Source organism: Thalassophryne amazonica, chromosome 9 (genome assembly GCF_902500255.1).
Source record: "Thalassophryne amazonica chromosome 9, fThaAma1.1, whole genome shotgun sequence".
NCBI classification, from domain to species: domain Eukaryota; kingdom Metazoa; phylum Chordata; class Actinopteri; order Batrachoidiformes; family Batrachoididae; genus Thalassophryne; species Thalassophryne amazonica.
The window spans coordinates 16,885,409-16,911,302 of NC_047111.1; the positions used below are offsets into that span (position 1 = coordinate 16,885,409).

At 38.8% G+C, this 25,894-nt stretch overlaps 2 protein-coding genes across 2 annotated transcripts in view; both read right to left on the reverse strand.

Annotated features, from left to right (window-relative positions):
* Positions 1 to 6,051, reverse strand: part of LOC117516818 (remodeling and spacing factor 1-like) — a 45,123-nt gene extending 39,072 nt beyond the window's left edge. Inside the window, exons 1-5 of the mRNA XM_034177679.1 lie at positions 5,883 to 6,051; positions 3,931 to 4,022; positions 3,286 to 3,378; positions 419 to 624; positions 183 to 313 (exon numbers count right to left, since the gene is read on the reverse strand). Coding sequence (XP_034033570.1) covers positions 183 to 313; positions 419 to 624; positions 3,286 to 3,378; positions 3,931 to 4,022; positions 5,883 to 6,036 — 676 coding nt within the window. The 5' untranslated portion in view covers positions 6,037 to 6,051. The remainder of the gene's footprint in view (positions 1 to 182; positions 314 to 418; positions 625 to 3,285; positions 3,379 to 3,930; positions 4,023 to 5,882) is intronic.
* Positions 6,052 to 16,954: 10,903 nt separating this feature from the next.
* The window catches only part of LOC117516819 (F-BAR and double SH3 domains protein 2-like), a 62,345-nt gene continuing 53,405 nt past the window's right edge, over positions 16,955 to 25,894 (reverse strand). The window contains exons 17-20 of the mRNA XM_034177680.1: positions 24,536 to 24,759; positions 24,088 to 24,286; positions 23,943 to 24,007; positions 16,955 to 17,169 (exon numbers count right to left, since the gene is read on the reverse strand). Coding sequence (XP_034033571.1) covers positions 17,086 to 17,169; positions 23,943 to 24,007; positions 24,088 to 24,286; positions 24,536 to 24,759 — 572 coding nt within the window. The 3' untranslated portion in view covers positions 16,955 to 17,085. The remainder of the gene's footprint in view (positions 17,170 to 23,942; positions 24,008 to 24,087; positions 24,287 to 24,535; positions 24,760 to 25,894) is intronic.

The following is a 25,894-nucleotide window of genomic DNA, read 5'->3' on the forward strand; positions in this document are numbered from 1 at the left end:
ACCAAGTTTAGTGACAATCGGGAGGGTACAACTCAAGTTATCTTGTTCATGAGTAAAATGCTGCATGCATGACTGCACTGCATGCAAAAAAGAATGGATACATGCAAGAAAGACAGACGGACAGAGACGTCTCAACCACTAGCTGCACTATGGGAGAAAATTCCACTTTCTGGAACTTTTACCTTTTTCTGATTTTTCTTTCTCCTCATCACCATCGTCTACTTTGGCTTCCTGATCCTGCTCGTTTTTCAGCAGCTCCGGGTCAATCTGTGTTTTCAGCAGCGCCACGACCTCAGCCAAATCATTTCGATTTCTACAATAAGACAAAGATGACGCTTTTAGCGTTTCGATTTCATTTGGTTTCAGTGTCCATGGCAGTTTTTTGTTTGTTGGTTGTTTTTTTTTTCCCTGTCATTACCTGACGATGCACTTCCACGATGAGCCGTCCAAGTCGTCCTGTTCCTCCACATAAACACGCACATTGTTGTCCTGGTCCAGCTGAAACCAGTACATCTGTCCGTCTTTGTCCCGGCCGATGGGCTGCAGACGCATTTTATCTGGATCCTCTTCATTGATGGCAGCTTTGAACTTCAGATTCTCGTCAAACTGACATTCACATAAATACTGAGGAGAAGCAGAGACTGTTTTAGGACACATCCAATGCATTTTGCTCCTTCAGATTTTGATCTGCATGTTTTAGGTGAAAGCAAATAATGAAGCTGAGCTCAAAGTGTAGATTTATGTTGTGTGTAATTCCATTAAAAATCAGGTGCAGGACGGAGGAACGACAACTGTTTCATCTTGTTTTAGAGGGATCACACGTAACAAGCCGCGGAGCTTTTCAATGTTTGAATGTGTTGTTCTTCCTCATTTCAAGTGTTCTGCAGTTGGATTCTGTTAACTGAACATTTTGCAGGTAAAACCATCATCATTAACTCATTGAGTGCCACTGACGCTTAAACGCGTCTTTTTAGATAGTAATGCTCAGCACCAAAGACGCATTATTGCGCCAATTACATTTTTTTATGGGGGGGGCGGGGTAATCAGCTGATCTAGCTTGTGTAAAAAAAATTAGAGTTGTATTCACAAGGGAACCCATTCTGTGGGTGGTAGCAGTGTGAGTGTGGACCGGAGCGCAACTCACTCTCCACTGTTGTGCGGACGTCTTACAGTTGTACCGCTCCTAATCCGACTGGTTTCCACCTGGCTGTCTGTCAAACTGTGATGGAGTCGCGCTGCTCCAGTCGTTCCGTCTTTTTCCTTGGAATGAAAAAACGCCGAGCGCACGGCACACACCTCACACAAAGGCTGCTTACAAGCAAATGACGCAATTGACAGGCTCATGCAAGCACACGTAATTCAAATCCATCAGGTTTTTGAAAAAAATGAAAAGGTCCGATACGCGGGAGCCAGAGGGAAAAGACGTGCCGCCGAGAGAAGAGACAGACAGAGTCCCGCCCCTGACGTTTTTTTTTTTTTTTGGTGCATTATACAATAGGATCACTTTTCATAATGTTTGAGATGTCACTGAAGCAATCAGCATTTTTAGTGATACCCACCCATGTTCTGCAGACAATTACTAAAGAATGGAAAGAGGTACAAACAAACATTTTTTTTTCTGATGATAAAGGAAAGTCTGAAGTTTCTTTTGGTATGTTTGTTGTTGACATGGACATAGAACTCAATTTTCTATGGGTCTTGAAAAAACACTCAAATGCTGAAAAATCCTGGCACTGGGATGTTCTGAACCTTGAAAATGGCTGGCACTCAATGAGTTAAAGACAAAAATTTAATCCACCACACCTGATCTGGACAAATGTGCAAAACAATGAACAAAAAACCACAAATCTGAACGTTTTTTCCTCCATGAGCGGCTGCCACGCATGAAGCTTTACTGAAATACACCAAAACACATGGAGTGACAGGTTGAGTCCAGTACACACCACAACCCGATCGATATGAGCCGTTCACAAACACATCGGTACCCGCGTTATTTTTGCCGATATGAAGACTTACTTTACTGAATAAAAAAAATGTAGACAAGTGTTATTACATAGTTTGTCCAGTAAAAGGCGCTACAGCTGCATCATTAACAACAATGTTGAGCATGGCTGGGAACCCCATCAACCCCTGGTCACATTAGCTGCAAGAGACAACAGCAAAGCGACCAGCTGCCATTCATTTTCAATCAGTGTGGCCGTTTTGTAGCGGCAAGAGGCACATGGTTGCTACACCGCCAGCTAGGCAAGGACAACATAGACAAAACGTCTGTTTTAGGCAAATGCTGAGCAACGTGACACGGCGACTACTGTTCCAAGCAGAAACAGAGTGATGGACATAATTACAGTTATTTATAATTAAGTTCATGTTTAAACTGTAAAACATCAAACCTCAGTTACATTTCTTTGTAAGAAGAGTTTGATAATGCAATATTAACAACCATCATCACAACACTTGGCCAGATCAAGAACATGCTGCAGGAGAGTTGTGGAACATACAAAATTCTCACTTGCAAAAACACACAGGCTCCACTCAGCTAACTGCAAGTCTGGTTCTTATATTTTAATGTATTCAGGGTGAGGGGAGCTCACATTCCAGTCAGTCATTCAAAACATGATCACGGTGCAGATGAACCTGAAAGTAACTGTGGAAAAAAAACGTCTGCGTTTTCAGGGCAAAAACCTGGAATTTTCTACAATAGCCACGTTCATCACATGACCCGACACAACAACCAAAAACAGGCAAGAAGTGAAGCCAGGTAGAGCGTCACGGGGAATCAAACCATCGCTTCAGACCATCACTGACCCAAAAAACAAATACAACCACAGACTGACACACATACATATCAATTTAGAACTTTACCAGTTTGCCTGACTCTCTTTCAATCGCACCATGGGATCATCTTTATTATTTGTTTTCAACTCAAATGTGTCACGATAAACAGCTAAAATATCTGAATATTAACAGACTTGATAAACGCGACACAATACAACAAAATATAAAACTTTAAACAGTTTAACGAATGTTGGTTTAAAAATAAAAACTCCAAACTTCTTTAGCTGGAACATCATGTTTGGACTGTTTACAAAAAAGTAACAGATTTTCTAACTGAAGGGAAAAAAGATTTTAAGATTTTTTTAAGCTTTTAAGATTTAAAGTTTTCTTAAATCCTCCCAAACTTGAAAATTTGACATTTGTTTAAAGCTGTCAGTTTTTAACAGTTTTTTTTCTTGAAATGTTTCCAATTTTGTTCCATTTTAGAGATAAAAAAAAAAAAAACCTCACCTTGAGGATGCCCGTCTTGCTCTCCATCGACATCGCTCTGTATCCATTCTGTTCCAGTTCCCAAGCCCACGCCGTGTTGAACTCTTGGCAAACCTGCAGAGACAAATCCAACATTCAGGCAAAAAAAAAGTCAAAACATGAAAAATGCCGGGCTAACACACAAATCTGCCATTTTATTTTATTTTTCCCTCAAGTGATTGGCTGCTGCACCACGTGCACGGAAAAAAGTGATTTTACACACACACGCGCGCTGCCCACCCCCCCCCCCCCCCCCCCACCCCACACACACACAAAATTTTAATTACTTGGTTCATCAACAAAACACAGGAAAAAAGTAAAAAATATAGAGAAAGGGACGGCGACTTGGAAATGTAAATTAACACAAAACAAAAGAGAACCCATCAATAAACATGAATAAAAATTAAGCTAAAAAAATCTAACAATTAAAAATTTTCCTATCACAGCTTCAATAATTTGAAACATGAAGTCAAATTTTAAAAAAATGTGATCTCACCTCTTTGACAAGTCATTAAAAAATAAATAAATAAATTATCCACCTCAAAACTGAATCTTTCAAATTCCTGTTGGAGCCACATTTACAGCAAGTTTAATGAAGAACTGGTTCAAAATAACTTGTCCGTGTACCTTTGCCAGATATTTTTCCCATCTGTCCGCCGACACCGACTTGCCGATCTTCCTCAGCAGCTTGACGTGCAGATCGACGAGCAGCTTCGGAACTGACAGGCCAAAAAAAAAAAAAATTATAAGTCACAAAAATGCCGGACATAATTCATCACACAGCTGAAGACAAACCAACGCGAATTAAAAAAAAAAAAAAAAAAACTCGATAATCCACTCGCTGCTTTAAAATCATTGATCAAGATTAACAAAAGCCAAACTTTTAATTAAAACATCTCAAAAGCAGCACTGCAACAATTAACTATCATCTTGATAATTTATTCATCATTTTGAGTCTTTTTTCTCCAAAATCTTTGATTTCAGTTGTTTAAAATAACTTTCTGGTTTATCTGATGAGCTGCTTTACTCGTTTTTTGCGATTAAACTGAATTTCTTTGTGTTGTGGACAAAATAAAACATTTGAAGGAGTCAACACTGATCGACATTTTTCTCCAATTGTTGACACTGAATTGACCCAAAAACTAATTAAGCACACAATTAATCCATTCAATTATGAAAATAAATGTTAGCTGCAGCTTGACTCAAAAGATGAGAATTTTTATGCATTTAAACATCATAATGCAAATGAATTATCTTCAGGATTCTGTACGTTAGCCGACAGCGAGGGAATTATAAGATTTGCATTTGACACCCATAAACTCAATAAACGCTTCATTGTAAAATATTCTAAATGTAAAATGAATCCAGAGTTTAGCAGAGAATGAAAATAACCAAAAACAAAGATCACGTCTGAAATCACAACTGAAACAACAAATATATACAGATGTCCAAGAAACAGAAATAAAATATCAAATATCCTTACAACAGCTCACACACTCTCACACATGCACAGAGGCCAACAAAACATCCAAATTAAAAAAAAAAAAAAAAAATTATATACTATTTTTAATCCCTTAAGTCAAAAACCTTTAATGACCAAAAACAAAAAACTGTATATGACAGAGATTTTTTTGTGGTTTTATGCATTTCATCACTTATTTTTTTTAGTTATCACTATTGTTTGTTAATTATATCCCATCAGTGTATCAGTAAGTTGTATCCTGTTTGCAATTTGTGCGTCTGATTTTGACACAGCTGAATAAACTGTTGTTACATTTTAATACACATGCTGACTTTATAACTTATTAATGCAAATTATTGGTGTAAATAAAGACTTCAGATGGATCGACACGCGCATGGAAGAGACTTAAAAAAGCTGTTAAGTTAAACGCAACAACTTACAAAACCGGAAAATATGGCTTACTTGCATAAAAACATGAGTAAACAATAACAAAACATCGGGGTGTAAATCACAGTTCACTCATCAAAATGACAAAAAAAAAAAAATACAATCTGGAGGACTTTTAAACACAGAAACAAGATAAACCGGCCTAAAATATACTGCCAAACCTCTACTGACTCGTCTTCAAAGCCCTTACTTTGAAAGTTCATATCGGATGTTAGCTGCGTTGTGGCTACTTTGACATCAAATTAAAGAGCCACCACTATTTGCTAAAAATATTTTAACTGCAAATTAAAGTGCACAGTTTGGTACAACGATGCGTTTCCACGCAGAGCTGCAAAATCTGCCGCGTTTATCGTAAATTATTGTGTTGGCGAGAGTGTCGTTTGTGCCAGTTTAATTCCAGCAGCGTTACTGAAGGCACAAAAAAGCCAAATTAAGCTCCAATCAAAAGCGCAAAAAGTCACACAAAACACCGCACAAACCTGCGCTTTAACCCACTACACGCGGCGCGGACGCATTCTGCGCTCCGACCAGCGGCGATGCGACGCCGCTTATTCTGAATTCAGCAAAAAACGACGTTAAAAAACGGCACAATAACACACAACTAGCTAACACGGGCACTAGCTGCTAGCAGCCCGCCTCCCCGCCACAAACGGCTCGTTTTCCGCCTCACCGCACGAATTGTCCTGCAGGTATCGCTCCAGCTGGGGGAAGGTGAGCTCCGGTAAGTCCAGCAGCGCCCCGTAACGCTCCAAAAACGAGCAGATCACCGCGTAACTTGGACACAAACCGGGAGAAGAACTCGCCATTGCCGCCGAAGCAGCCATCTTTTCCACACTACTGTCAAGCTTTCCGCAACATGACGAACAGTGTCGATTTTCAAAATAAAACGTTTAATGCACGTAGAGCCGCGACTATTAGTTTGTATTTATGGAAAATACCCTACAAACCCATTTCTGAAATTTGGGAATATATTTTTAAAGAATGCATGAATCCATCAATCACCTTTTCATAATCATTACTCTTCTCCTTTCGGCTGCTCCCGTTAGGGGGCGACACAGCAGATCGTTTCCATTTCACCCTGTCCTCTGTATCTTCCTCTGTCACACCAACCACCTGCATGTCCTTCCTTCCTCAGCACATCCATAAAGCTCCTCTTTGTCCTCCCTCTTCTCCTCCTGCCTGGCGGCTCCATCCTCAGCATCCTTCACCCTATATACCCTGGGTCCATCCTCTACACATGTCCAAACCATCTCAATCTTTTGAGATTTCATTAAACAATCTGGTTAGAAACTCCACTGCCATCTCTCCAAGATATTTCCATACCTCCACTGGAATGTCATCTGGACCAACTGCCTTTCCAATCTTCATCCTGTTCATACTTGCCCTCACTTCATCCTTACTTATCCCTTGTACTTCTTGATTTACTCTCACCACATCATCTGACTCTCCCAGTTCTCTTTGCCAACCTCTTTCTCCTTATACTTTCCAGGACATCTTCGTTCCACCACCAAGTCTCCTTGTCTTCCTTCTGCTGTCCAGATGTCACACCAAGTACCTTCCTGTCTGAGTTCTTCACCACATCTGCAGTACTTTTCAAGTTGTCCAAAATTGCTTCCCCTCCATCCAGTGCTTCTCTCACCTGCTCACTGAATTTCACACAACAGTCTTCCTCCTTCAGCTTCCACCATCTGATCCTTTGTTGAACTCTCACTAATTCTCCTCCACCTCTAAAGTCGTCCTACAAACCAGCATCCTATACTGTGTAGCTACACTCTCCCCTGCTGCCACCTTACAGTCTCTAATTTCTTTCAGCTGGCATCTCCTACACAGAATGTCCAGCTATGTGCACCTTCCTCCACTCTTATATGTTACCCTGTGCTCCTCCCTTTTCTAAAAGTAGGTCTTCACCACAGCCATTTCCATCCATTTTGCAAAATCAACAACCATCTGTCCTTCCACATTCCTATCCTTGTTACCATATCTACCCATTACTTCCTCATCACCTCTGTTCCCTTCACCAACATGCCCATTGAAGTCTTCTCCTATCACCACTCTTTCATGCTTGGGTTCACTCTCCACCACCTCATATAACTCCCTCCAGAAATCTTCTTTCTCCTTCGTCTCACAACCTACCTTTGGGGCATATGCACTGATGACATTCATCATCACTCCTTCATTTTCCAACTTCACACTCATCACCCTGTCAGACACTCGCTTAACCTCCAACACACTTTTAACATTTAAAATGACCCCAACACTATTTCTCTTCCTATCCTCACCATGACACAACAGCTTGAACCTACTGCCTATGCTCCTGCCCTTACTTCCCTTCCACTTGGTCTCTTCCACACATAATATGTTGACCTTTCTCCTCTCCATCATGTCAGCCAGCTCTCTCCCTTTACCAGTCAGACTGCCAACATTCAAAGTCCCGACTCTCATGTCCACCCTTCTAGTTTTTCCTCTTCTCCCATTGTCTGTGGACAAGTTTTCCTCCTCTACTTCTTCTTCACCCAGCAGTTACCTAATTTCTACCGGCACCCTGATAAGCAACAGCACCAGTGGTGGTCGTTGTTATTCCGAGCCTCAACCAATCCGGTATGGAAATTCAGTTTGTTATCTACATCTTTAATTTTGTCGCCATTTACACCGGATGCCCTTTCTTACGCAAGCCTCCTCATTGATCCGGGCTTGGGACACGCACTCAGAATGTACCAGCTGCACACCCCACATGGCTGAGATTTTTAGTAATCATGACCAGAAAATATTATATGAGTAGTCTATAGTAATTCTTTCATTTTTTTTTTTTTATCTTGACGTCTCAGTGTTTACTCTGCGCCACAGTTGGCATAAAACTACAAAGTGAAATGACTAAATTACAAAAATCCACACACACATCCTGGGGGAGCCAGAGGCATTCCCTGGCCAACTGGTATTGCCCAAGGATCCCCCTGGAAGAGTTACAGGACTTGACCGAGGATAGAGAGGTGTGGGATGAGCTGCTTGGTCTGTTACCACCATGACCTAGACCTGGACAAATGGCAGAAAATGAATGAATGAAAGAAATGGACAAAAATCCTTCTCATAATTCTGATTGACTTTTTGTCATTTGTTTACACTTTCATAAAATTTCAAGTCAAATTTTCTTTGGATTCGCTCACCAAACACATTTTCTGCATTTTTCTTTCATTGCAAAGAGCTTCAATGCATTTCACAAAATTCCCGATAAAAAGTTGTGAACTTTTAATTGATGTTGCCTTTTTAAATTTCTGTATTTAAGTCTCTTTTTACCTTTTAAACATATATTAAAAATTAAATATGTTGGTTTACTTTTTCAGATTTTAAAGTTGTGGTTTAATATTTATGCATTTTGATTTAATTTTATTTTTAAATGTACTTTTTTTTTACACCTTGTGTCTTTTTTCCATTCATCTTTTAAATTTTTTTCTTCTGTTATTTAGAAAAAAATTGTTTCACTTTTCTTTGTAAAACCTGTTTCTGTGCTTTAAATAACCCGCTTTACAGATCAAGAATTCTGGTTTTACTGTGATCAAATGTATTGGTTACTTACAACACATGAAGGCCCACAATCCACCGCGTGTAAAGTTGTCATAAAGTCAGCCAAAGTACGTCGCACTGAAACCTTATTTTACTTTCAAATTAAAAGTACAAAACGTGTTTTAAGAATTCCACTTACTTTATAGTTTGTTTCACATTAATGCGAGATTAAAGCGAGCGCTGCTTTAAAACCGTAGTTACACGTTTCCACAAAGAATTAACTGTTCAAGTTATTATGAAAGAAGACTCGTAAAGTCGCTGTGATGGTCTTTGGTTAATTCAATGTCACTGTGATTTAATCCAAAGCAGGGGCGGATCCAGATTTCTTATAAGGGGGGTGCGGGGCATGCTCCCGGAAATTTAAAAAATTGAAGGTGCATTTTCCTGCAATCTCAGGCAATTCAAGCATGTATTTTGGACATTTGAAACAGGTATTTGTTATAATTTTATGAACAAGTTAGGAGGAATGATACACACACAAAAAATTATTTCAGTATCTGACATCAAATGTCACAGTACTGTTTTACACTCTGCATAATGGTCAGATTCCACACTAACAACCAGGCAGCAGAAAGTTAGAAATAGCACATCATTATTTGGAGATATTAATGAGCCTTTATACGATTTTTAACCTGTCAAAAAATTTGAACGGAGGCCACCAAAAACCTCAATTTGTCCATATTTTGTTTTGCTGTAGTTGTTGATGTTTTTTTTTTATTGTTTGCTTAGTTTTTGTAACGTTTGACTTTGTTCAACCAGCCGAATGTTTTCATACAGTGCAGAAGCTGGGTGCTGCCGCTGGTGCGTTCATATGCCGTTGGAAATTACAGGGCAAACTCAGCCTATTTGCTTGGATTTTTTATCTGGGTGGGGGGTCAGCTTCACTGGGCTCAGGCACCTTATATAAGCCAGAATTAATCTTTTGTGTGGATACAATTAATTATTTTCCTACAAGCAACTGCTGAATTTGAAACAACAAAAAAGTTGTAGAATTTCTGATGGCACTGTGAATGCAGCATCAGTAGCCTGCTCTTGGACATGCCTCAACTGTAACTTCCCGGTTGGTGCCATTTCGTCTACTCTCGTATCTTCCTGATTTTTTTCTTAATTATTTACAAGATTTTGAATTACAAGAGTTAGTAATGATTAGATAAACCAAAAATACCCCAATTTTCAATTTTTTTTCTCCAGCATTCTTATTTAGGGTTAGCCTGGAGTTTCTTTTGTATTTTTTTATCAATATTACTCTTTTAGTTGATTTAGAAAGCTAGGTTTTAGGATATCTAGGATATCAACTAAAAGTTGAATTTTAAGTTTCATTTGCATCAAAATCCAAAACAAAATGGGAGTAGACCAACCGGGAATAAACCGGCTCAACTTGCCTGGACACGCAGATGTATGTGTCCTATTGGAAAAACACAGAAGACGCAACTTTCAGGAGAATAGAGTATTTAATGGGCCACTACTGGACAGTGGACGTTTCCACACACATGATGTGTGTGTGAGGCCTTCTTTTTGCTGTGGACTTTATTTGGACATCTTTACACTGGGGTGAGTGGAATGTTTTTTCTTCAACTTTTGCTTTGTGTTTTCAATGACACGGAGCCGTAGAAGTGTCATCGCCAAATGTTTTGCACAATTAAGGTCTAACCTAAACATGGACTGATTTGTCAAATCAGAATCAATCAAATTTATTGTCAAGTAAGTTCTTACATACAAGTAATTTGATCTGGCGTCATTGGTGCATAACGAAAAAAAAAAAACCCGTAAGAAGTAAATGGAAGAAGTAAATCTGCTCTTTTAAAGATGAAAAACTTTGTGGATCAGTTTTTCACACTTTACTGTGTCTCTCCCTCAGAGAGTCGTCGTCTCTGTGAGGGAACAAGAGACTCGTCACTCTCAGTCTTTGCGGCTTATTTGCGCAAACTTTGAAAACATGTAGGCTTTCATTCATCTGTAAAATAAAGCCTTAATGTGTCACTAGCTACACAGGCAGAAGGAGCTCTTTTTATTAGAAGACTTTGACGGAGTTTTGTTCTTTCACTGAGACGCTATGCTCGGCTCGACTTGGGGTGACCAGGCAGCACAAACGGCCTGGCTGGATTAAAAAAAAAAAAATACCTGAGAGCAGGGCACAGTCTAACAGCACTATGCCATTGTTCCATTGTCTGGGGACAACCCTGCATGTTTACTGGATACCAAACCAAAAGGGGCACAGCTCGGGGGGGGGGGGGGTTGAAATGACTTAACTAATCCAAACATGAGGGCACTTACTACATCTCTCTCTCTCTCACACACACACACACTAAAATGAAGACTTTACAGTTTGTTTTTTAAGCTACCTTTATTTCACACTTATTTGTACACAATAAATACAGTTAAACATTCACGGGTGCGTCAAAAAGAAGCTCAAACCGTGTAGAAATGTGGCCGTTTTTCACTGAATGTCAGATTTACACGCCGTCAGGACCAGCAGCAAGTTAACGACACCTCGCAGGAGAGAAGAAAAAAAAAAAAAAAAAAAAAAGACTTCAGCCTGAACTTTTTATTTCAATACAACTGGGTAAATACAAACTTCAAAAATAAGTTTGATGTCATTCAGATCTCAAGGAGATCAACAAGAAGGCAGCAACAGACGTCTCTCTTCCTCGGAATTCAACTAGTTTTTAAACCATCCTACGCCTACGAAAAACAAAAATTCAAAACACAAAGTTGTGCCATTATTTGTACAGATATCACTGTAAAACTATCAAAGTCACAAAAAAAATCTCAAACATGCTACAAGGCTATTTAAGGCTAAATAACACGAGCTGATATATCTGGTAAACGATAAGTCAAAATGAGAAAAAAAACAAACAAACAAACAAACATCACATCCATGACTGTAAATACTGAAAAGGAATCAGGAGACATCAAAAAGTGCCGATACAGATTTGAATTAAACCCACTCTCACCAGCATCAGTCACCACTTCCTTCAAACCGACATTAACGTTCCGAAGAACTACGAGATCTGTATTTTCCACGAGGGACAAAGATGATGTACGTACGGCGTACCATCACACGAAGTAAAAAGTTTGCTCAGATTCTAAAACTTTTTTTCTTGTATGACGTTCCTGCTTTATGCGATGTTTACATAAATCCTATTCATCGCTACGTGAATTAACAGCAAACTTTTCTTATGAAAACATGCAAACATGAGATGCAAAATTAAAGTCAAAATATTTGAGGAACAAAATCGTGATGTTGGATTAAAGTTGAAGAAAAAGTAGTTTGGAGAATAAAGTCAACATTCTGGGAGAAAACTGTAGAAATTCAATGAAAGCTTCTTTATTTTTGTTTATATTTTGACTTTAATCTTAAATCTCAAACATTTTTCTAACACTGGCACTAATACTCAACCATAGCAGCTTCAAACAATTTAAACTAACTTGTTTTTCTGAGATTTGTTCAACAATAAGTTGGTTATTTTACAGAGAAACAAGTTTTAAATGGATGTTGACATCTTAAAATATAACATGTATAAGAATGAGATAATTGTGTGTCATTACAAAGAAAAGTGTTCTGTCTTAAAATGCATTAATAATATTTAGAAAAATAAAATGTGGTTTTCAGTAAGCTGGTATGTCATTAGAACACGAAATGCACTCTCTCATCTTTTTTAATAATAATAATAATAATAATAGTAGTAGTTTCTTCTTGTACAGAGATGTGGTGCCTCCACTTTGAGAAAAGCTTCTTGCTAGTTTTACAACCCCTGGCAAAAATTATGGAATCACCGGCCTCGGAGGATGTTCATTCAGTTGTTTAATTTTGTAGAAAAAAAAAGAAAAAAAAAAAAGCAGATCACAGACATGACACAAAACTAAAGTCATTTCAAATGGCAACTTTCTGGCTTTAAGAAACACTATAAGAAATCTGGAAAAAAAAAATTGTGGCAGTCAGTAACGGTTACTTTTTTAGACCAAGCAGAGGGAAAAAAAAAATATGGAATCACTCAATTGAGGAAAAAATTATGGAATCATGAAAAACAACGCTCCAACACATCACTAGTATTTTGTTGCACCACCTCTGGCTTTATAACAGCTTTCAGTCTCTGAGGCATGGACTTAATGAGTGACAAACAGTACTCTTCATCAATATGGCTCCAACTTTCTCTGATTGCTGTTGCCAGATCAGCTTTGCAGGTTGGAGCCTTGTCATGGACCATTTTCTTCGACTTCCACCAAAGATTTTCAATTGGATTAAGATCCGGACTATTTGCAGGCCATGACATTGACCCTGTGTGTCTTTTTGCAGGGAATGTTTTCAGTTTTTGCTCTATGGCAAGATGCATTATCATCTTGAAAAATGATTTCATCATCCCCAAACATCCTTTCAATTGATGGGATAAGAAAAGTGTCCAAAATATCAATGTAAACTTCTGCATTTATTGATGATGTAATGACAGCCATCTCCCCAGTGCCTTTACCTGACATGCAGCCCCATATCATCAATGACTGTGGAAATTTACATGTTCTCTTCAGGCAGTCATCTTTATAAATCTCATTGGAACGGCACCAAACAAAAGTTCCAGCATCATCACCTTGCCCAATGCAGATTCGAGATTCATCACTGAATATGACTTTCATCCAGTCATCCACAGTCCACGATTGCTTTTCTTTAGCCCACTGTAACCTTGTTTTTTTTTTCCTGTTTAGGTGTTAATGATGGCTTTTGTTTAGCTTTTCTGTATGTAAATCCCATTTCCTTTAGACGTTTCTTACAGTTCGGTCACAGACGACTCCAGTTTCCTCCCATTCATTCCTCATTTGTTTTGTTGTGCATTTTCAATTTTTGAGACATACTGCTTTAAGTTTTCTGTCTCGACGTTTTGATGTCTTCCTTGGTCTACCAGTATGTTTGCCTTTAACAACCTTCCCATGTTGTTTGTATTTGGTCCAGAATTTAGACACAGCTGACTGTGAACAACCAACATCTTTTGCAACATTGCGTGATGATTTACCCTCTTTTAAGAGTTTGATAATCCTCTCCTTTGTTTCAATTGACATCTCTCGTGTTGGAGCCATGATTCATGTCAGTCCACTTGGTGCAACAGCTCTCCAAAGTGTGATCACTGCTTTTTAGATGCAGACTAACGAGTAGATCTGATTTGATGCAGGTGTTAGTTTTGGGGATGAAAATTTACAGGGTGATTCCATAATTTATTCCTCAGAATTGAGTGATTCCATATTTTTTTCCCTCTGCTTGGTCTAAAAAAGTAACCGTTACTGACTGCCACAATTTTTTTTCCTGATTTCTTAGTGTTTCTTAAAGCCAGAAAGTTGCCATTTGAAATTACTTTAGTTTTGTGTCATGTCTGTAATCTGCTTTTTTTCTACAAAATTAAACAACTGAATGAACATCCTCCGAGGCCAGTGATTCCATAATTTTGCCAGGGGTTGTATATGTTGATGAATAATTTTTAACAACATTCTTTTTTTTAAATTAGACAATTTGATGTATTACAACAGGAAACAATTTTAACAAGCTATGTTTGTGTCATTTTTATTATTTATATTTGCAGATTTGGCTGGAGCCTTCATCAGATAATGACATACAGCTGAAGTTCAGACTTGCATTTCACCATAAAATCAGACAGGATAGTCTGTTTGTGGCCATAGTTTGTTTTGTTGTTTGTTTGTTAGATAGGATAGTCTGTTTGTGGCCCTAGTTTGTTTTTTGTTGTTGTTTGTGGCCCTAGTTTGTTTTGTTGTTGTGTTTGTTAGATAGGATAGTCTGTTTGTGGCCCTAGTTTGTTTTTTGTTGTTGTTTGTTTGTGGCCCTAGTTTGTTTGTTCTGTAGTTGTTGTTGCTTGTTTGTTAGATGGGATAGTCTGTTTATGGCCCTAGTTTTTTTTTTTTTGCTTGCTTGTTTGTTTGTTAGCTGGGATAGTCTGTTTGTGGCCCTAGTTTGTTTTTTTGTTGCTTGTTTGTTAGATGGGGTAGCCTGTTTGTGGCCCTATTTGATGGGATAGTTCTTTTGTGGACCTAATGTTTTTGAAATGCTCTATCCCACTTTGTCATTAGAACATGTAATTGTTCATATTTTAAACCAATACATTAATATAAAATTTGGGGAAAACTTTTATTTATTCCAAGAATTTTCTTGTTTTAATGTGATCCATTGTAATACTTTGAGAAATGTTGGTTTTAACAAAATCTGAAAAGTATCTGTATTTAACAGAGACGCAAGGGTGTTTCAACAAAAACTAGTTTTTTCTTTTGTCAAGATAAATTCTCATATGATAAACATTTCTTGTTTATTTCCTGTTTACTATTTCAATGAGGTAGCCTAGTATGTTACAAAAAAATAATAGTTGTAACGTGTTTCTTGTTTTACTGATGTAACATTAAAACTAGTTTTAACAAGTTTCTTACTTTAATGAGATAAAGGTGTATTATTAAAACTAGTTTCAACATATCTGTATCATTAAAAGCTAGTATGAAGGCATTATGATAAGATCACTGTATGTTATTGAAAACTTTTGACAGATTTCTTAAATGTGTTAAAATTTTAATGAAATAACAGTATTTTATGGTATAAATAACCAATTTTAAGATGTTTTAACAAGATGTTTCTTGTTTTAATAATATGTTTCCATGAAAAACATTTTAATATGAAACAATAGGGAAAAGAGTTTTTTGAAAGGTTTCTTGTTTTAGCAACATATATCTTAAGTCTTTATTTTGTTTCAGAAATACACTGCTTCAACATTTATTTTGCAACATTTTGAAAAAGTTTAAATTGGTGGAAAAAGAACTGGCCACCTCGAAGATCGCTCTGACTGAAATAATCCCTCAGAAAAAATTGCCACTCTTCCCTTGTTTGTGTAATTGTTTACAGTTACGGTTGTTCGAGGACCAGCCTCGTCCATGCTGGCATTCTGATCACATGTGGAGTCGAGACTTTCTGTTATGTCCTATTCAGCAGAAAACATGTCGCACAATAACACTGGTCAACATGATTTTTCTTGCATGGAGTTTTTCCCAACGGATTTTGGGTAATTTGGGGGCGCTGAATCCGAATCTGGTGTTAGTTTTTGCCAATCACATCACATCACATTTTTGAGATATGAAAACATATTTCTTGTATCAAGCATTGAAGCAAATACTGCAGTCTCGCACACCTCTTCGGCACCATAAACGATATTACGGCGCTTGTTCACATTTTACGAACCTGGTTTTAAAAGCTATGCTTCTGAAGCTGCTTTTGTGCAGGATTAATGGCATCAAACCCGTGAGTGAATGAGCAACATTTGTGTATTCCATCAATATGGAACATGCAGATGGGAAAAAAAACATGACGTGACAGAGGAAATCTGAGCTCAAATTCAGATTCAGCACCCCCAAAATTACGCTAAATCAGTTCTCGAAGTCCATGCAAGAAAATGTTAAAAACCAGTGACCAGGTGAATCTCGTTACGGAGTCGATACTCTGCTTGCTGTCCATCAACGGTGCAAAGAAACAATATAAACACATCAATGAAATGTGTAAACTTACAAAATGTAATTTATACATTAATTCAGTTTAAAACATGTCAATTTGAGCAGAACTTCAATTATAAAGTCTCAGAGACCAAGAAGATGTTTTATCCTGTTAACAATCGATAAAATTGAAAATATTTACTCAAATGGAGAAGGAGGAACAAATCCTCAGATTTGAAAAGCTTCAAATGATCAAAGTTTAACATTTTTTTCCTCAAAAAACATTTGGTCAAATCACAAATTATTAAAACTGATGCTATTAAATTTTGGACAAACAGCCAATGAAAACATCTAACTGTTGGGCATGTCTCAACATGGACATGTTATTTGTCAGTTATTATATCTGTTACTATGACAACAGTAAAGATCATATTTAAAATAAGACAATATCAATATTTCTGGACTCAATCTCCAAATAACTAATATTTTTTTCAATAATTATTGGACATTTTGTGAGACTTAAAAATAAAACTCTGAACGTTATCAGTGTGATTCCCTTAAAAACAAACTGTGTATAAGACAGCATGTCGAGCAGGAATGACTGATAAAGAGCTGAACAGGAAAATAAGCAAGAGAATAATTCTTTGCAAGGCACAAATTTTCCTCCACTTCCTTCAAAAGTACAAACTGTTGGGATGAAACGGACTGAATTTTGAGCCGCGCCTGACCTCCAGGAGGTCTCAGGGTGGCTTGAAGTTTCCTTGGGTTTCTTTTGGAAGAACGTTAAGAGGCCACAGTATAAACAGAGCAGGCGCTGCCACCACCACCACCACCAGGGCGGCGCGGCGCCGTTACACCAGCGTGACCTCCACTTCCTCCCGTCGTTTGACCTGGCCTCGAGGGTGCTGCTTCGGGGGCGGAGGAGCAGCACGGACCTGGAAAGAGTAACCACTGCAAATTAAATCAAACAACCACAAAAGCAAAAAAAAGATACAACAACTCATATTGAACTACAAGATGAAAATGGTTTGATGCAGAAACATTTCGGGCCTGATTCACTACGATTCTCAAGTGTTACTATTCTCTTCACTGTCATGTAATCGAAGAAGACATGATATAGAATGAGCTGTTCATGGAGCTGTGCACGTACCTGGCCAGACTGTGGCACTGACTGCTATGCTCGGGCTGTGCTGGTCAGGCACGCACAGGATTTCTAATTGTATTTTGATTACAAATAAAGACATGATAAATGTCACATTTCATTTTATTTAGGTTGTGGGTATTGTTGTTTTGTTAAAAAACACGTTATTATAATTTAATGTAGGGCTGCAGCTATCGATTATTTTAGTAATCGAGTATTCTATTGATTATTCTGGCGAATAATCGGATAAAAAGTTCTTCTGCGTTTTTAAACAACATCAATAGTCCAGGGCTCTCCCTAAGCAATGGCACAATGTCACTGCGCCAAAGTGTTGGCATTTTGTTGAAATGGCAATGGGATGTGGCTTTCTGTTTTGTTTTCTCCAACTTGTAAAATGTAACCATTTTTAAGTTATTTTATTTATTGTTTTTAAATAAAGGTTGATAGACTGGGTCCCTGCATGATTTTTTTTTTATCCCTCTTTCTCTGCAATTCAACAGTTACATTTCAGCTGGAGGTTGAACATGCAGCCTCACAGTCAGTTTTTTTTTTTATTATTATTATTTTAAGTTACCGTGTTTGTGAAGTGTTGTGTGTTGCCCAAAAAAAGCAAAAATTAAAAAGCCAAACACTCAGTGTGAGTCTGAGGGAAACGGAAGGAAGAGTGGACTGTTTGTCAATGTAGCCGGGGACAGAGCTGTGACTCGCCCGGTCTGAGAGCCCCTCAAACCGGGCAGAGAGAGAGACAGCAGCCGGCCACCGGGTCAATAGTCCCTCCCCACGTAGAGCAGACCGTGTGTTTTTTAAAAATAGACAAACACACTGCTTTGCTTTAAATGCACAGTAAGTCTATTTCAGATGATCTGCGTGGACCATCTTTCTCTTAAAAGGCTTTATTTTACTGTGTCACGTTGTAAAGCGGTAGCTATCGTCACTAATTTGATTATCTGTTATGCTCCAGTCTTCTTCTGTTTTTTTTTTCCTGTGGACGTTGTAGCGCCACACACAGGCCTGGCATATGTACTACAACGTTAAATGAAGCTTCGAAGCACAGAATTTGCCTTGAACATTTTTTGTAATCGAATTATTCGAGTTACTCGACTAATCGTTTCAGCCGTAATTTAATGTTCAATTGTGATGTTTTCTGTGTTTCTGAAGATTAAGTGAAAACAAAGAAACGCAGACCCAAACAGCTCACAGGGAATGCCTTTAAAATCACATTCATGCCTGTCTGTGTTGATGGCACAACATTGGGTAAGCTAGCACCAAGTTTTCAAATGTGTCAAATTACAGACGCAATCGTAGCTCAGTGCATTTCATTAGTCAATCAGCATACACTTTTTTGTGGGAGTTACAGTGATTTTTTTTTTTTTTTTTTTTTTACACGCTCAAACCTTTAGTAAATCAGGCCCTAAATGTTATCAGATTAATGACATGTTGAGAAACAGCATTTAAAATAGTCACTTTACACAGAAATAAAGCAAATTTGGCTGTGTTTCAGCACCATGGACAGCAACCGGCACATTTCACAACACGGTCCACAAACTGCTGCTGGGAAACTCTGTTCATGTGATTTCAAAGAACTCCCAACTAGGTTAAATTCATCAATTTCTATTTAATCCAGTAGATGGCAGATGCAGCCTGTGAGCTGTTGCCAGGCAGCCACCATCTTGCTTGTCATTATTGCACGTCGTCAGGCATTAGAATAAATAGAAATAGATTATTTGCATTTGAAGTGAAGGAGTTCAAGTACCTCGGGGTCTTGTTCACGAGTGGGGGGACAATGGAGCGTGAGATTGGCCGAAGAATTGGCGCAGCAGGGGCGGTATCGCATTCACTCTATCGTACTGTTGTGATGAAAAGGGAGCTGTGCCAAAAGGTGGTGGTTCGGGCATCTGGTAAGGATGCCTCCTGGGCGCCTCCCTAGGGAGGTGTTCCAGGCACGTCCATCTGGGAGGAGACCCCGGGGAAAACCCAGAACTCGGTGGCCTGGGAATGCCTTGGGATCCTCCAATCAGAGGTGGTCAATGTGGCCCAGGAAAGGGAAGGCTAGGGTCCCCTGCTGGAGCTGTTGCCCCCTGCGACTGGACCCCGGATAAGCGGTTGAGTGAGTGACAAGGAGGGATGGGTCTCGATAAGATACCATTATTGATTCTGCTTATTGATCCGATTCTTTATCGATACCTCTTGTGAATTTTTTGTGTACTAAAAGTAGGCTTTACAGCTTTTCTATGTCAGCGGGTCAAAGAGCTTTTTCTTTTCGTGCACCCACTCTGTGGAACGGTCTTCCTGCAACCGTGAGGCAGTCAGAGTCTGTGGACATTTTAAAGTCAAGACTTAAAACCTATTTTTATTCTGTTTCTTATGAAGTTTTCATTTTTTTATGTTTTATTCTTTACTTATGTTTTAAATAATGTATTTGAATTTTTAAATTTTTATTTATTTATTTAAATTTTTTTTATGTTGAACTGTTCTATGTGAGGCGCCTTGAGATGGCTTTTGTTGTGATTTGGCGCTTTATAAGCCAATTAAATTGAACAAGATTTTATTGAGTCTTAAAGTAAATAAATATGAAATTGGTCATTGGATCAATAAACTGTGGACATAATAAACTCTACATGGTGGATCCTTGATCGCTGGACTTAAATAGAAAAAAACAAAATCTGTAGTTTTTTCAAAAGCATTTCCTTTCAGACATTATTAGCATGGATATCTTTCCATATATCTGAGCTGAGCTCTTGCAGCTGCTGTGCTGCCCGTCAGGATGTAATTCATAAAGAATGCAGGACGTCTCATTTTAGGAGGAAAAAAACGTTTTAGTCGATTGTAGTTTCTTGTCTGTATTACAAAGTTTGTAAGACGTGTCATTTTATTTGAAGTGGCAATTCAATTTGAAGTTATTAATTCCGACCGGACTCTGTCTCAGCAGAGAGCCGTGCAGCGTTTGGAGCTGTGTCAACTGAATGGAGGACGACTCTCGTTTCTTGACTGCAACAAGACAAGAGTCCCAGTTAGTGACTTTAATCCACACAAAAGTGACTCACAATATTTTAATGGCTTTGAGAGGAGTTAAGAAGCAGACTTGGCATTTCTGAAGAGCAGTGAATCAAAGAACCAACAAGCTAGTGGATCGAAGCATTGCTTCAATGGTTCACGCTTCAAAGTGGAGTCGCCCTGCAGAAACGGCTGATGACAGACCCGCTGTAGGGTCTGTAATCAACTTAGAGAAATGATCATTTTCCCGACAAACACCCTCAAAAACAACACCTGCTCTGAAGGACCGATAAGGGAATCGTTAAGCAAAAAGGCTGTTGATGTCGGTGGATCGAATCATTTCTTAACGCTACTCAAAAAGAACTGGTTCTCAATACCCAACCCTAGTGACGAGTGAGATTATTCGCTGACTTAAACTTTGGTTAAAGTGATCTAAAAATGCTGTTTTGTGCAGCGTTCAGGTGCAGCAGTAAGCTGACAAAGGACTGTGGTGTGAGCTTTCATAAATGAGTATTATATGTAATATTAATGATGTGGGGAAATGATTAGAACTGGTGAATAAAGGTTAGAAAGTTTTTTTTTGTGTCGATCTGTATTCTGTAAAGTAGTGAATTCAGTTTTACTGCCTGAATCCTTTGTTGTGATAAATATCTCACCATTCATTTAGTGATTCAATTAGAAGTCTCACTTTCATAAGTCTCAATTTATCCCTTTTTAATTAGTCTCGTTTTTTTCTTCACATCAGGTTTTCCATCCTGACATTCTGTAAGAGCAAATTCATAGAATGAAAATGCTTTTTCCTCTCAATTAGCCTGACATGACAGTTGCTTTGACATTGTATAATCTACTAATATCAGAATATACACGAGTGAGATTAATTCCTCCATGATATATTCCATTATTCCAGTGTAGTGTTTTCAGATTTTTTGAACTTGGTCCAGAAATGATTGAATAAGCTTACTTTCACCCTGGCTGGTGTGGCTGTTTCATTTTATTTATTTATATTTTCACGGAGAAGCGCTCTGTAAAAGCAGCGCCACAGGTGTGTTAAGAGCAGCCTTTAATATTAATATCTTTAATATGATGCGAGCGTGCGAAGCTCTTACTTTCACCCCTGATTATTTTTAACTTCATAATGAAATTAATTAAGGATCAGACTAGTATCTGGTGTCGTGGCAGACACGGTGTGTTTGACAAACTGATGGTATTATTTTCTATCTGGACTGGGACAAATTAACTCAAGTCTATTATACAACCCCTGGCAAAAATTATGGAATCACCGGCCTCGGAGGATGTTCATTCAGTTGTTTAATTTTGTAGAAAAAAAAAAAGCAGATCACAGACATGACACAAAACTAAAGTCATTTCAAATGGCAACTTTCTGGCTTTAAGAAACACTATAAGAAATCAAGAAAAAAAATTGTGGCAGTCAGTAATGGTTACTTTTTTAGACCAAGCAGAGGGAAAAAAATATGGACTCACTCAATTCTGAGGAATAAATTATGGAATCACCCTGTAAATTTTCATCCCCAAAACTAACACCTGCATCAAATCAGATCTGCTCGTTAGTCTGCATCTAAAAAGGAGTGATCACACCTTGGACAGCTGTTGCACCAAGTGGACTGACATGAATCATGGCTCCAATACGAGAGATGTCAATTGAAACAAAGGAGAGGATTATCAAACTCTTAAGAGGGTAAATCATCACGCAATGTTGCAAAAGATGTTGGTTGTTCACAGTCAGCTGTGTCTAAACTCTGGACCAAATACAAACATGGGAAGGTTGTTAAAGGCAAACATACTGGTAGACCAAGGAAGACATCAAAGCGTCAAGACAGAAAACTTAAAGCAATATGTCTCAAAAATCGAAAATGCACAACAAAACAAATGAGGAACGAATGGGAGGAAACTGGAGTCAACGTCTGTGACCGAACTGTAAGAAACCGCCTAAAGGAAATGGGATTTACATACAGAAAAGCTAAACGAAAGCCATCATTAACACCTAAACAGAAAAAAAACAAGGTTACAATGGGCTAAGGAAAAGCAATCGTGGACTGTGGATGACTGGATGAAAGTCATATTCAGTGATGAATCTCGAATCTGCATTGGGCAAGGTGATAATGCTGGAACTTTTGTTTGGTGCCGTTCCAATGAGATTTATAAAGATGACTGCCTGAAGAGAACATGTAAATTTCCACAGTCGATGATATGGGGCTGCATGTCAGGTAAAGGCACTGGGGAGATGGCTGTCATTACATCATCAATAAATGCACAAGTTTACGTTGATATTTTGGACACTTTTCTTATCCCATCAATTGAAAGGATGTTTGGGGATGATGAAATCATTTTTCAAGATGATAATGCATCTTGCCATAGAGCAAAGACTGTGAAAACATTCCTTGCAAAAAGACACATAGGGTCAATGTCATGGCCTGCAAATAGTCCGGATCTTAATCCAATTGAAAATCTTTGGTGGAAGTTGAAGAAAATGGTCCATGACAAGGCTCCAACCTGCAAAGCTGATCTGGCAACAGCAATCAGAGAAAGTTGGAGCCAGATTGATCAAGAGTACTATTTATCACTCATTAAGTCCATGCCTCAGAGACTGCAAGCTGTTATAAAAGTCAGAGGTGGTGCAACAAAATACTAGTGATGTGTTGGAGCGTTCTTTTATTTTTCATGATTCCATAATTTTTTCCAAAGAATTGAGTGATTCCATTTTTTTCCCTCTGCTTGGTCTAAAAAAGTAACCGTTACTGACTGCCACAATTTTTTTTCTGATTTCTTATAGTTTTTCTTAAAGCCAGAAAGTTGCCATTTGAAATGACTTTAGTTTTGTGTCATGTCTGTGATCTGCTTTTTTTTTTTCTACAAAATTATACAACTGAATGAACATCCTCCGAGGCCGGTGATTCCATAATTTTTGCCAGGGGTTGTATAAACAGTCTGATCCTCTTCTGTATTTGTTTTGGTAAACAGTGGCTGTACAAATGTGAGTTTGAATAAATGTAAAAGCACGGAAAATGCAGATTTATGGTGAAACTCTCTTGTAAACATTGATCATGCCCACATCGATTTCTATTCATGTCTGGTTGTTAAACGCTAACCAAGATGCCAACGCTCTGGCAACAGCCAGCGAATAAGCGGATCGCCGCGGCCCTCCAACTAGTGAGTAAATAGAAATCAATGGTTTAATTACATCATTAATAGGTGGATGCAGTCATTACGACGTCCTTAAGTTCTCACTATGTCCTGTTCAATCACATCGTCCATGTTTAGAGAGACCGCACCATGTCCTTACTGGTGTCTCCTGCACGCCTACTACAATCTACAAGTTCTTACTGCATCCACCCAGTCTTCTGAGGATGTCTTGGAAACGTGACTGAGTGTGACGAGAGTTTATCCAAGGTATGGATGAATGTTGCCCATTTCATCTCAGAATTAAAAACATTATTAATGTTGAAGTCTTCAATTGGTGAAGAACAGATTCTGGATCCACACACATCTGGAGAATCTGTCTGCAACACAAAAGGCAACAGGAAAAATAATTCTGGAAGTGTCAGCGTCACTCACGGGGCGAATGGTGCCGGATGCACTATCTGGGTATTTAGGAGGTTGTGGAGAACCTTGGGCTGGATCTAAAGACCAAGACAGAACCAGAGCAGTGTCTGAAACAGTCTTATGTCATACCTACAGTTAACACAAACTGCTGTCTTACTTTTGTGCGATGCTGGCGGTGGCCTGTGATGCCCGTTGTGATAGGATGGCGGTCGGCCAATGGGAGAGGCTGTGGCGCTGGAGGGACTGGCCTGTGGAGAGGCCGTGGTGGGTGTCTGAAGGGGGCTGCTGTGGAGGGGCCCTGGGTGGAAGGGACTGTGAGGGGATCGATCGCACTGAGCCACAGACGAGGGCGACGCCTTGAGCACAACAAGAGACAGAACTCAGTCAAAATGTCCAAAACTAACCATGTCGAGGACTCAAATGGTCCAAGTAAATGGAACAATATCCGAAACAAACAGCTACACATTCCTTATCTGGAAATCACGTAATTCACAGAAAAATGAGGTATGACTTCAGATTTGACTTTTTATAGAAAACGGCTAATTCTGCAGGAAGCGCCGGCCAAAATGTTGAAATTTCTCCATAATGTTTGTGGTAAAGGTCACCTGTGTGCTGCCGTCTCTGGAGGAGTCTCCATTCTCGCTGGTGCTGTTTAGATCCTCCACCAGAACGGCTGGAAACACGCCCACAACGCCGTTAAACTCGCCCTCCCAGAATCCGTCGTCCTCGTGGGTCTCTCTGCTGAGGATGCGGATGATGGCGCCTTCCGGAAAGGACAGCTCATCGTCCGTTTGCGCCGCGTAGTCGTACAGGGCCTTTGCAAATGACACTGGAACAGAGTGGAAAAGGTTGAGAATCCGAAAAGTGAAAGAGAGCATGAATCAGGTTTAAAGTTTAAAACGGCATTGACTTATGATCACATGATCATCTAAATGCCCACTGCTGGTCCAAATAACACGGTGCATCCTGCACAGCTCACTCAAACACCACTAGGGGTCACTGTAACATAGGTTTAAAGGTACTGTGAATGTTTAGTGGCACTAGATGTTGCACAAACACCAAGACGCCACTTCCATCTTCAGGCACCAGAGGGTGCAGCTTCGCCGTGCCCCTCTTTAATACATTGCTTTCACAAGACACATTGAATTCTGATGCAGATGATATTTTACAGCACTGGTAACTTGAAATTCCAAGATGTAATCCAAATGTATAAAGTGATAAACTCCGCATTTTCTCCTGACTGGAGCGGAGCTGAGGCAACAGCCAATTGGAGTGCTCCTTTTTAAATCGCACGATGCTTTTGAATCAATGGATGGTGAGAAAAATAAAAATAGCATTTACATTTACAGTGCACCCGGAAAGTATTCACAGCGCTTCACTTTTTCCACATTTTGTTGTGCTACAGGCTTCTTCCAAAACTGAGTAAATTAATTTTTTCCTTCAAAATTCTACACACAACACCCCATAATGACAACATGAAAAAAAAGTTTTTAAAATTTTTGCAAGTTTTTTTAAATATGTAATGCTAAAATATCCTTGGCTGTATGAGCATCATCATCTTCATAATTTGTAGTTGTCCAATTAATTATTAAGATCCTACTGTCTTACGTACCATTTGCACGTGTTCAATAAAGCCCCTCTATCAATCAATCATAAACAATATTTATATTTTAGCGGCATCTGCAGGAGTGTATGCATCTGCATATATAAGCTTTTGACAAGAGCAGATGTTAACTTTGAGTTAACAGAGGTTAGTGTGCACGTTGACATCCGCGAAATGTAAATCACTCTAGCTAGAGGTGTTTTCAGGTTACAAAAACAGCATTTTCACTTTTAGAGGTGTTTATTTCTCGCTAGCTTTTACATAATATATGACAAAGTGAATATAGTTACACACAAACAAAATGGAGTTTTGCAGCAAGCTAGACCAGCCTGTGACATCACCGTGCTAACATCCGTGAAAT